We start from the raw sequence: 11,184 nt of genomic DNA on the forward strand, positions 1-11,184 counted from the left end.
GGAAGGTCAACGACACGCCGGTGACTCACGGTGGCCTGTGTCTTTGAGAGGGGGCGGGGCTAACATCGGACAGCCAATCATCACCCTGAGCCGAATTTCCGACAGTTTAGCAATCGATTTGCGTTCAAAATTTCACTTCCTGTACGGCATGAGCGTTTTTATTTTGAAAGGAAGCTTTTTAGGGAATTGAATCAACAACACGCCAGTAACAAGGCGATTCACATGTCTTTGAGAGAGGGCGGGGCTCACATCGGACAGCCAATCGTCAACCAGAGCCGCAATTCCGATAGTTTAGGAATCGAATTGCGTCCAAAATTCCACTTCCTGTACGGCATGATGCGTTTCATTTTGAAAGGAACCTTTTTAGGGAAATCGAATCGACGGCACGCCGGTAACAAGGTGATTCACAGCCGCCTGTGTCTTTGAGAGGGGGCGGGGTTAACATCCAACAGCCAATCATCACAGCAAAGAATTTGCGCCCAAAATTTAGCTTCCAGTGTGTCACAAGCAGCTCTTATTTTGAAAGGAACCTTTTTCGGAAATTGAACCGACAACACGCCGGTGACGAGGTGATTCACAGCCGGTAAAACCGATATCAAACTGGACAAAAGAAAGGGGAACAAAAACAGGATATTGAAATGAAACAGGACAAAATAACCGGGAACAATACCAGACAGGAACTACCAACGAGGTAGTCAAAAAAATGGCAGCAAAATACATGCAAATAGCCGAAAAGCAGAAAGGGGCGGATTCAGAGTGAAACCAATCCTTCTTTCTGCTCCAGTTAGCGTTTGAATGGGGCTTTTGAAGTCACAGAAGACCCCCCGAAGGGCTTTACGATGGGCTTCACACTTACCCCTTGTCACGGTTCCCATGGCGCCCAATTGGCCCCGCCCTTGAGGCGCCATCTGCGGCTTATTGACAGATCGGCTTTCCGTTTATTTAAGCTCAATGCTCTCACTCTTCCTTTGTCAGTCCGTCAACAAACCTCTGCCCCGCAAGACGTGGGTTTCGACTGGGTCCTGTTTTCCTGTTGGTATTTGCGGTCCAGTATTGTTCCCAATTATTTTTGTCCTGTTTAATTTCGGTTTCCAGTTTGGTTTCTGTCTATTTTTGTCCTGTTTATTATTCTCTCCAGTTTTTCCTGTTCCTGTCTTGTTTCTCCTGTTTATTTTAGACATCCTGTTTCATTATCCATCCTGTCCGTCCCGTCCTGTCTGTTATCGACCCCATCCGTCCGATATCAACTCGGGCGATTGGAATCGATCTCGTCGGTCTCTGGCTTCCCGTCTTTCCACGCCAGACCGCTGTCTAACGTGCATGACTCCCCATTTCCCGTCAAATAAAAGGCTTGTGTGAGAACGTCACACGTTTGGGTCCTGATCTGGTTCTTGACAATATATGGATTTCATCGACTTGAACAGGAAAATAATAAAACGCCAAACGCTGTATGAAAAGTTTCTTTATACATTTCTTGTGATGGTATTTTTTGGATCCGGGCCCTGGCGGGCCGCGCTCGCCCAAGACACACCACAGAAAACGGTGCTCCTACGACCGTAGGGGTTAAGGGAAGCTCTCCATCGGCCAAACCAGTAGAAGAAAAGGAGAAATAATACTTTAAATAGAGAATATCTCATTTTTATTTTCTTACTAAAAAATGAGAACAAAAAACCCTGTTTGAATCATATTACAGAGTACATATGAGTAGGCAAGAATCGGTTTCCAGCGACTTCAAAAGTAAAGCAACGGCCTCGAGCTCTTAAGTAAGCCCACCTAGGAATCCATCGGGACTGCTTGCATCCTTACGAAAACCGAACAGGAAATCGGGGCGGGGAGTTTTGATCCCCCCAAAATCCAGGTTTTCAAGTTCATTGACGGCTAAAAGACACAAAAATAAAACAGAGGAAACGATTTTGCGTGGAAAAGCGAGCCAGGCGGGAGCTTTCCCCCAAAAAGATCGGAGGATTCCTTTACAGTCTGTCCGTGAGCCCGGGACCCCACCGGGGACGAAGTCCGTTCCCTTAAAGGGACGGTGTGGGGAGTCGGACCGCCAGATGGCGCCGTTGCGACCAAAAACCGGGTCCAAACGGTACGGGGAAGAATACAATCTACGGAGACCCAAAGTGACACATTTTTCCCAGCCGATGCAAAGAAAAAAATGGAAAAGCTGAAAAGAAAAAAAAAACAATAAAAAAAGAAAGAAAAAGGACAAAAACAAGAACGATAAAAATGTCAAATTAAACAGAACAATAAATAAAAGGAAAAGGACAAAATGAAGAAAAAAATAAATATATGAAGAAGAAAAAAAGAGAAATAAAAGAAAAATAGGTGAAGGAAAAACTATTTTTCTGTATATCTGAAAATGAAATACATACAAAAATATACAAAGTATAGATACTCAAATGGACCAAATGCAGCATTTTGCCAAGCCTTGTTGAGGTTTCAAAGTACCCGTAGCAGCAAGATGGCTGACAAGGATAACAGCTCCCTGCAGGTGAGCCTTGTATACATTTCTTGGAAAAAATACACATTTTCGAATGAATGTATTTCTTGCTCATCAATATTCTTCCTTTGAATGAATGAGCTTTTTCTCACCACTAGGAGGCACTCAATCATACGCACTGTCCCTTTAAGAAGGATTCTGCTTGCTTGCTTGCTTGCTATCGTCAAGAGAGCAGAGCGAGAAATGAATGACCGATGGGAAGCTTTTCCGAGTCCGAGGGGCGAGGTGGGGTCCTTTTGAAATTTGATGATGGCGCCCCCTGGTGGCCGGCTACAAGATGAAACAGACTAGGGTCCTTCCGAAAGCAGGCAGGGGTGCTGCCTGCTGGCCAGCTACACAATGAAGCAGACTAGGGTCCTTTTGAAAGCGGTCGATGGCGCCCCCCGGTGGCTGGCTACAAGATGAAACAGACTCGGGTCCTTTCGGAGGCAGGTGAGGGTGCCCCCTGGTGGACAGCTAAGTGATAAAGCGGACTAGGGTCTTTTCGAAGGCGGGCGAGTGCGCTCCCTGGTCGCAGACTAAGGTCCTCTTGAAAGCGGACGATGGCGCCCCCTGGTGGCCAGCTACACGATGAAGCAGACTAGGGTACTTTCGAAAGCGGGCAGGGGGCGCCCCCTTGTGGCCAGCACAAGATGAACCTGACTAGGGTCTTTTCGAAGGCGGGCGAGTGCGCTCCCTGGTCGCAGACTAAACCATAAAGCAGACTAAGGTCCTCTTGAAAGCGGACAATGGCGCCCCCTGGTGGCCGTCTAAAAGATGAAACTGACGAGGGTCCTTTTTAAAGCAGGCGAGTGCGCCCCCTGGTCGCAGACCAAACGATAAAGCGGACTAGGGTCCTTTCGAAAGCGAACAAAGGCGCCCCCTTGTGGCCAGATACACAATGAAGGGGATTAGGGTCCTTTCAAATGCGCGCGACAGCGCCCCCTGGTAGCCGGCTAAAAGATGAAACGGACTAGGGTCCTTCCGAAAGTAGGCGAGGGCACCCCTGGTGGCCAGCTACAAGATGAAACGGATTAGGGTCCTTCCGAAAGCGGGTGTCCCCTGGTGGCAGACTAAACGATAAAGCAAACTAGGGTCCTTTTGAAACCGGGCGAGGGCGCCCCCTGGTGGTTGCCGGCTACAAGATGAAACTGACTAGGGTCCTTTCTATAGCGGGCGACGGCACCCCCTGCTCGTAAACAAAACGATAAAGAAGACTAGGGTCCTTCCGAAGGCGGGCGAGGGCGTCCCCTGGTGGCCGGCTGCGAGATGAAGCAGACTAGGGTCCTTTTGAAAGCGGACGATGGCGCCCCCCGGTGGCCAGCTACAAGACGAAACAGTCTAGGGGTCGTGGGCGCCCCCCGGTGGCCGTCTACAAGATGAGCGTCTGCGCCAGGATCTTGCGGTTGATCTCGGCCAGCGCCACCGAGAAGACAAAGGCCCTCTCGTCCGATAGGCCGGCGTAGACGTCCACTTCCTTCTCTTGTTTTTCTGAAAGACAACCAAAACTGAACGTCATTGGTCCTCGGGGAGTCTCCGACTCCGCCCCCTTTCCCGGCCCCACCTTTGTCGTCGTCCTGTTTCTTGAGTCCGACGGTTTTGGGTCGGCCCCGCCCCCTTCGGATGGGGTCCGCCGGGCCGTGGGTCCTGACCGGGGGCCGGCGGGCGTCGTCTAGCCCCGCCCCCGAGAGCCCGCCGTCCAATCGCTCGCGCCGGATGCGCTCCGTGCGCCGACGCTTGAACTCCGTCGGGTCTGCGGACAAGGATTCTCTAGCCACGGGCGGTTCGTGAACGTAACGGCTCGACGCGCCGACTCTTTCGAGCGAAAGAGCGGAGAGTCGGCTCCCGAACGGAGACTACGGAGACTCAAAGTGACCAAAAAGCATTTTACCGCTAAAAATCTAGTGTGGGAATTTCGGCTTTAAAAGGTTTGTTTTGAGCAGACTTTTTTTTCTTGTTTTTGTCATTTTTAAGGGTTCGGGGTTTTTTGAGGGGTGGGGGGGGGTTTCTTTATGGGATTTTTCAGTGTTTTTTTTGTTTTTAGAGGTTTTGTTTCTTTGGAATGGATTTCTCTCTTAGGGGGTTTTCGGGTGGTTTGTTCTCCAGGGTTTTGGGGGAGGGGCTTGGGGAGTTGTTATTTTTTGGGTGGGGGGATTTGTTTAAGGTGGGGTCCTCTTTGATTTTTATAGCAGACTTTGCTTTTTGGAGTTTGAGTTCCATGGAATATATGGGTGGGGGGCTTCTGGGATTTTTAGGCTTTTGGGCGTTTAGTTAAACTTGGTAACTATAGCCGTCAATGGCCGCCCAGCTAAAACGGATGCTTGACGTCTATAGCCGTTTGTGGAAGCAAACGAGTAAAGCAAACTTGATTTATTTTCCTTCAGTTCGGTCTATCGAGTTAGAGTGTCAGGAAACGTGGCAACAATTTCGAGCATTTACTTCACCCAATAGGCGAGCGCATTTTAAACCCCGAAAACGCCATTCAAATTCGAGAATTTTCAAGGATTTCAAGCACTCGTACGAACCCTGCCAAAATAAAAGTGGGATATGCCCGATAACGACATTTGGGCACAGGATATGGGAGACATTTTCTGTTTTTAGCTCAGTAGAAAGATTTCCTCTTTAGCTGCATCTTAAAGGGACACTGTGTATTATTTAGCACCTCCTAGTGGTTAAAAAATGGGTTTGAATAATAAGCAACAGTTACTGTGCCATCATAGGAATATTAGGGCTCGCTATAGATTGTGTCTTCGCAAGACACTGCCTTTTTTCATATATAGTTCCGTCCAACTTTATTTGAGTGACGGCGTGTTCGGCCAATTAGACTTGTCGTAGTTCAGGTTAAACATGCCGGCCAATCAGAGGCAGGTTTTAACGGCAATCTCCAATAAAGGCCGGGTTAATATTGCAAACGCTACAAAGGCTCAAGTGAGGCTTTGATGAGCAGACAGCAGAGGGCGCTGTTTTCATAATCAAGGTTAAAGCATCTCATATTTCTGGGATTATGTAGGCCCAGAAATTTCATTTGTTCTTTGACATAAAATGAGGGAGCGGCCATGATAGTCGGCCATCTTGTTTCTACGCATAGCACCAAAAACCTGGCGAAAAAATGAAAAGGAAAATGGTGCTTTACGAGCTCACTAGTCAGTATTCTTCCTTGTGATTTTTAGCACTTGTTTTCAAGATCTAGTGGTCAAATATTACACACCGTCCCTTCAAGTCTGAGGCCCTTTTCGATACAGTCCCGGAAATTGTTCAATAATATGGTAAGGAAATGGAAATGCAAAGGCAACAAATACTGCGATGAATAGAAAGTTGCAGCAGGTGAAGCTCGAATTTGAGCGCTGCCGTTTTTGTTAGCGACTCACCGTTGGGGTTGGCGGACGAGCACTCGTTCAATTTAGCGTTGAGGAGCTTCCTGCTGATGAAGACGAAACCGCACGGGCACGATTTGCACGCCACCGGGATCTGGAATCAAACAGGAAGTGACGCCATCAATCCTGTTTCATAGCGAAAAATGCTAACCGATAGCCACGCAAAAATGAGTGGCAGGCCGCAGTGGGTAACAAAGGTGAGCCGATGAGCGGGCAACGCAGGAAAATAACGCAGATTCAAAAAGAAAAAGAAAAAAGAAAGACAGATAAAGGACAGAGCAAAAGGCAAGAGACAAAGAGAATGGAAGAGAAAAAGAATAGGAGATATAGAGAGAGAGAAACGACAAGAGAGAGAAAGAAAGAACAAGGCAGAGAAAAAGACAAAAATGGAAAGAGAGAAAGAGAATGAGGCAAACAAAGAAAAAGAGAAAGAAGGTAACAGAAAGAAAGAGAGAGAAGGAGATAGAGAGAGTGACAGAGAAAGAAAAAGAAAGAAAAGAAAGGGAGGGAGAGTAAGAGAGAAAGTAAGATGCAGAGAAAGACAAGGATAAAGAGATAAGTTAGAAAGAGAGAGAAAGAACGAGGCAGAGAAAGAAAGAGAAAAATGGAATGAGAAAGAGAATGAGGCAAACAAAGAAAAAGAGAAAGAAGGGAACATAGAGAGGGGGAGACAGAGAGAGTGACAGAGAACTAAAAAGAAAAGAGAAAGGCAGGGAGAGTAAGAGAGAAAGTAAGATGCAGAGAAAGACAAGGATAAAGAGATAAGTTAGAAAGAGAGAGAAAGAAAAACGGGGAAGAGAAAGAGAGAAAGATGGAAAGAGAGTGAGGCAAACAAAGAAAAGGAGAAAGAAGGGAAAAGAAAGAGAGAGGGGGAGACAGAGAAAGAAAAAAAAGAGAAAGGAAGATGCAGAAAAAGACAGAGATAAGAGATAAGAAAGAAGAGAAAAAGGGAGAGTAAGATAGAAAAGGGGAAAGACAAAGAGACAAAAAGAGAGAGAGAGAGGGAGAGAGAAAGGACTGATTTAATGATTTCAAAGTTTTTTGCTTTTAATTTTTGGATGAAAATGTTTACTTTAATAAGGGAACTTGGCTGTTACGATTTCATATCCATTATAAAAAGCAACTCAATCTTTCTGAAGTACTTTTTCCGTAGTAGTTTTTCTGTACTAGCATTTGTGTAGTAGTATTTTTGTGGTAGTATTTTTTGTAGCGGTATTTTGGCTGTATTTTCTAAAGCAAACTAATGTAATTCAGCACTAAAATTTGATAACTTATTTTGTAGTCATTTTTAGCAATTTATGTAGTATTTGTGTAGTAGTATTTTAGTAGGAGACACGCAGAGGGACAATGGGAACAGAGCTGGGACAAAAATAACATTACTTTATGAGTACAGTAGTGGTTTATTTTATTTCATATTATATTTGTTGTCATGATATTGTTACCAGTTTCGTTCGGTGGGCCGGATTAAAAAACATGACGGGCTGTATGTGGCCCGCGGGCCTTAGTTTTTGTGATTAGGTTACACTCTTGTTGTTTTTTCATATAGCTAAAAAAAAGTATTCAATGTTGAAATAAGGTTCATTTGTATATATTAAACAAAAACGGGAAATTAAATATAATATTTAATAAAAATCATTTGGAGGAAAATGGCGTAAAAAAAGGCCACATTTTGCTTTCGTCACCGAATCAAAGGGAGAAAGGCAAAATATCACATCGATAATTCAAATGGAAGAATAATAAAGACGCAGATTATTTTGATACCAAAATAATATTTACAAATTGAATTTATTCCCGAGCAACAACAACAAAAAAAACACAGTTTAGGGGGGAAAAGGGGAAAGAAAATGGGGAAACTAAGGACGTGTGAATGCAGCACCAAAAGGCTCCGACGGATTTCCGCCACATGACGCCGAAAAATATTACAAATATCGTCGATTTTAAAAAGTCCAAAAGAGAGGAAATAAAATAAAATTTCATCTTACCTGTTGGTCGCATTCTGGACAGGATTTTGTAGCCATTTTGACTTTCTTTGTTTTATTTGTCGACATAGTCCGACTGAACGACGATCAAAAAGATCGCCTCGTCCTCCTTAACTTGTCCTCACATGGAATAAGACATTGTTCAGAAAATGATAAAAACAATTTAGAAATGGCGATCAGGATTATGATTTAATAAACACCGCGAATGGAAAGAAAATTAAAATTGAAGAGGACAAAAAAAAGTACAAATTCAGATCGAGGAGTTCTGCGCATGCGCACGAGGCGTCCTCCGGCTGCGAGGTGGCGTTCATGGAACATGGGGGGGAAAAAAATTGCTAGGATTTTTTTTTTAATCAACTCCATATTGATTAGTAGAGCACTTTTCAGAAGTAATTAAAGCGCTTCATGATATAAAATTCGATGTTCAATAGGTAAATAACAACTTTCCCCCACCTAACACTCGGAAACGCCGAATAATCACGATTAAAATCAAGTATTGTACAAATATAAATGAAAAAAAAAACGATTTACGATTTTGCTAGAGATCCTGGAACGCCTCACGAACGTTTAATAATCCCAAACAAGAATGCGTTTTTATTTTTATTTTAAAATCCAAGATAGCATTTTCGCCTTGCAAAAATCATTCGTTTTCACGAATGCAACACGGAAAAAAATAGAAAATATTTGTTTAACAATAAATCAACTCTGTGTAAAAGCTCTAAAAATAAACAATGAACGCCCTTAAAGTTGGTTAAAAATGACGCGTGAGCTCATAAATGATTGTTACAGAGTTAAAAACAAACAAAAAACGTAACAGTAATCACATACAGTGAGTGTAAAAGATGAAAGGAGTCCTCTTTAAACTCAATATGAACGTTGTTTATTGACAGAACACGATACATCTTTCAGACTCCAGGCGGTCTCTACCGTAATAACTCGTCTGCTGCGCAGGCACAATCAATTACCGTACATGACAGTGAGCACGAGCCAAAAATGACCTGCAAATCTGTTTACCTTTTGGCAGGTAGAATGGATTCAGATGCGTTCATGTCACATCCTTTCATTTGAATTTCTTCTTCAAAATACATTTTTCAAGCTAAAGATTGGATTTCGGAAATGGAGTAATCGTCCAATATTGAATTCCAATGTTCTGGTTGACCTGTGCCAATGAAAACCGCCTTTCAAAAGGGCAGTGTGTAATATTTAGCACCTCCTAGTGGTAATCTCTCTCTGAGAGAGAGAGAGAAAGAGAGAGAAAGAGAGAGAAAGAGAGAGAGCAAAAGAGAGAGTGAGAGAGCAAGAAAGGGCGAGAGAGAGCGAGTGCGAGAGAGCGAGAGAGAGAACGAGAGAGCGAGGGAGAGAGGGCAAGAAAAGAGAGTGAGAGCGCGAGCAAGAGAGAGCGAGAGAGAGAGAGAGAGAGAGCAAGAGAGTAAGCGAGCGGAAAGAGCAATAGAGAGAGAGCAAGAGAGAGCGAGAGCATGAGAGAGAGCGAGAGAGACTGAGAGAGCAAGAGAAAGCGAGAGAAAGATTTAAGAAGCAAAATTGCATGGTCTACCTGTGAATAAACATTTTATAAAAATACAGGTGGAGAAATGAGCATTTATTTCACATGACATTAGCCTCGACTAAAGGGGGCTGACCTATCCGTCCGCCGTCTTGCTGCTACGGGTAAGGCTGGGCAAAAAAAAAAAAAGTCAAATGCTGCATTTGAGGTACTTTGAGTCTCTGTAATTTGTATGCTTACTTGTGCTATTTAGCACTTGTTTTCAGCGGCAGCAAAAAATACAAGGGCATCTTGTGGTTAAACATTACATACGGTTCCTTTAATTTAAATTGCCGAATCCCTTTAGCAAAATCATCAATCGTTTTGATGTTTGAACTAAGGATCGATACAAAAAAATAGATATTGTGTGAGTACTGGGGAGCACGGCGGCGCAGTGGTTAGCGTGTGTGCGGCACAGTTCTGAGGTCATGAGATCGAACTCCTGTGTGGAGTTATTTTCAAGATATTGTAACAGAATCTTTTCTAAAGGTTGAAGGATTTTTTACATTGGACTATAAAAGATTTTACACGATTGAACACAAGTTACATTTATTGAGTGCAATGAAGATTTTCACTGAGTGGGCTTCAGGTCCAAATGCAAAATATTTTGACTAGGGAATTTTGAAAACAGGATTCTGACGAAGGACGCCGGGCATTGTTTTGATATACGCTCTGCTGTTTTGAGTTTTTCCAGACATCGAGGTGAGGTGGTGGACCCCACATGGGGGCTTGCCCGGCACGCCCATGGGAGGGGCCGGCACACCAGCTTGCGGAAAAAACGTGGGCCGAGAGAAGGCAGAAGATCGAGAGGGGAGGCTTGACAGAGACTCGAGCGACACTAATTCGGCCATATTCGATGAAGTTCACATAGTTAATTTGTTTAAGAGATGAAATCTGCCCCTTGTCCATATTTTCCATTGCTAGGTGAAAGTAGGTTGTGTTGGGTTAACGGGGTCAGATAACTCATTCGAACAATTTGGTAAACGATACATTTTAACATTTAATTTCTAACAAGGTCATGTTGACATGGTTAACCAGTTATGAGACGTGTCCGCGATAAAATTAGCGACACCAGCATGATTTAGCGCCAACCGCTAAAGCAATGCTAATGGGCAAAGACAAGCTAGCCGCCCGGCGATATTTGCTAACGCTAAAGCTAAAATGTGGAGTTCAAATCCGTGACAATAGCATGAGTTCTCTCGATAATTAGCAATATAAATTCTTTAGATTTTTGTGTTTTTGATGAATTACTGCTTAATTTGGTTTGATTGTCTCGACTTTTGTTCTGAAAAGGTTGGAACAGAAATATTGACGTTTTTTGATGAGTTTGCATTGTAGTTGGAAACCTTTATTTTGAAATATCGGACACCTGCAAAGGGGATTTCATAGGATGCCTGCTCTTTATTTCAACCGATATCGGGCACGGTTTTTCATTGTATCGACAAGTTCATGATTGGCGCTATCGGCCAATCATGTCGCTATTCTTTGATACCCGCACCTTTGAAGACCGATTTGCTCTTTGATAACGATAAAGATTTCATAAAAGATAGCTCAGGGCAGCACAGCAGCGTAGTGGTTAGTGCATGTGCGGCACAATTCTGAGGTCATGGGATTAAACCTCCTGTGCTGAGTTTGCACGTTCTCCCCATGCTTGCGTGTATTTTCCCCGGGCACTCCGCTTTCCTCCCACAATCCAAAAAACATGCATGTCAGGTGAATTGGCTGGTCCAAATTGTCCCTAGGTGTGCTAGTGTGTCCCTGTGTCCCCTGCCCACTGCCTGAAGATAGCTGGGTTGGGCTCCGGCA

General features: G+C 44.1%; 1 protein-coding gene across 1 annotated transcript; it reads right to left on the bottom strand.

Moving 5' to 3' along the window:
* Window positions 1–1,622: 1,622 nt before the first annotated feature.
* Window positions 1,623–8,260, bottom strand: hdip1 (HDAC and MIER1 interacting protein 1). The gene is made up of 4 exons (XM_088333115.1): window positions 7,839–8,260; window positions 5,851–5,950; window positions 4,047–4,235; window positions 1,623–3,973 (listed from the first exon to the last, which is right to left on the bottom strand). The coding sequence occupies exons 1-4, from the start codon at window positions 7,902–7,904 to the stop codon at window positions 3,855–3,857; spliced, it is 474 nt and encodes a 157-aa protein (XP_088189241.1). The 5' UTR covers window positions 7,905–8,260; the 3' UTR covers window positions 1,623–3,854.
* Window positions 8,261–11,184: the final 2,924 nt, after the last annotated feature.

The sequence above is a fragment of the Urocampus carinirostris genome, chromosome 4 (assembly GCF_059441175.1).
Source record: "Urocampus carinirostris isolate Australia breed hairy pipefish chromosome 4, RoL_Ucar_1.0, whole genome shotgun sequence".
Classification (NCBI taxonomy): Eukaryota; Metazoa; Chordata; class Actinopteri; order Syngnathiformes; family Syngnathidae; genus Urocampus; species Urocampus carinirostris.

Bases quoted from the DNA above. Each gene is read 5' to 3' on its own strand.
- hdip1 (XM_088333115.1), bottom strand. From the start codon at position 7,904: ATGTCGACAAATAAAACAAAGAAAGTCAAAATGGCTACAAAATCCTGT. The intron at 5,951-7,838 runs GTAAGATGAAAT...GTTTGATTCCAG, and splicing joins GTCCAGAATGCGACCAACAG to ATCCCGGTGGCGTGCAAATC. The intron at 3,974-4,046 runs GTGGGGCCGGGA...GTTGTCTTTCAG, and splicing joins GAAACAGGACGACGACAAAG to AAAAACAAGAGAAGGAAGTG.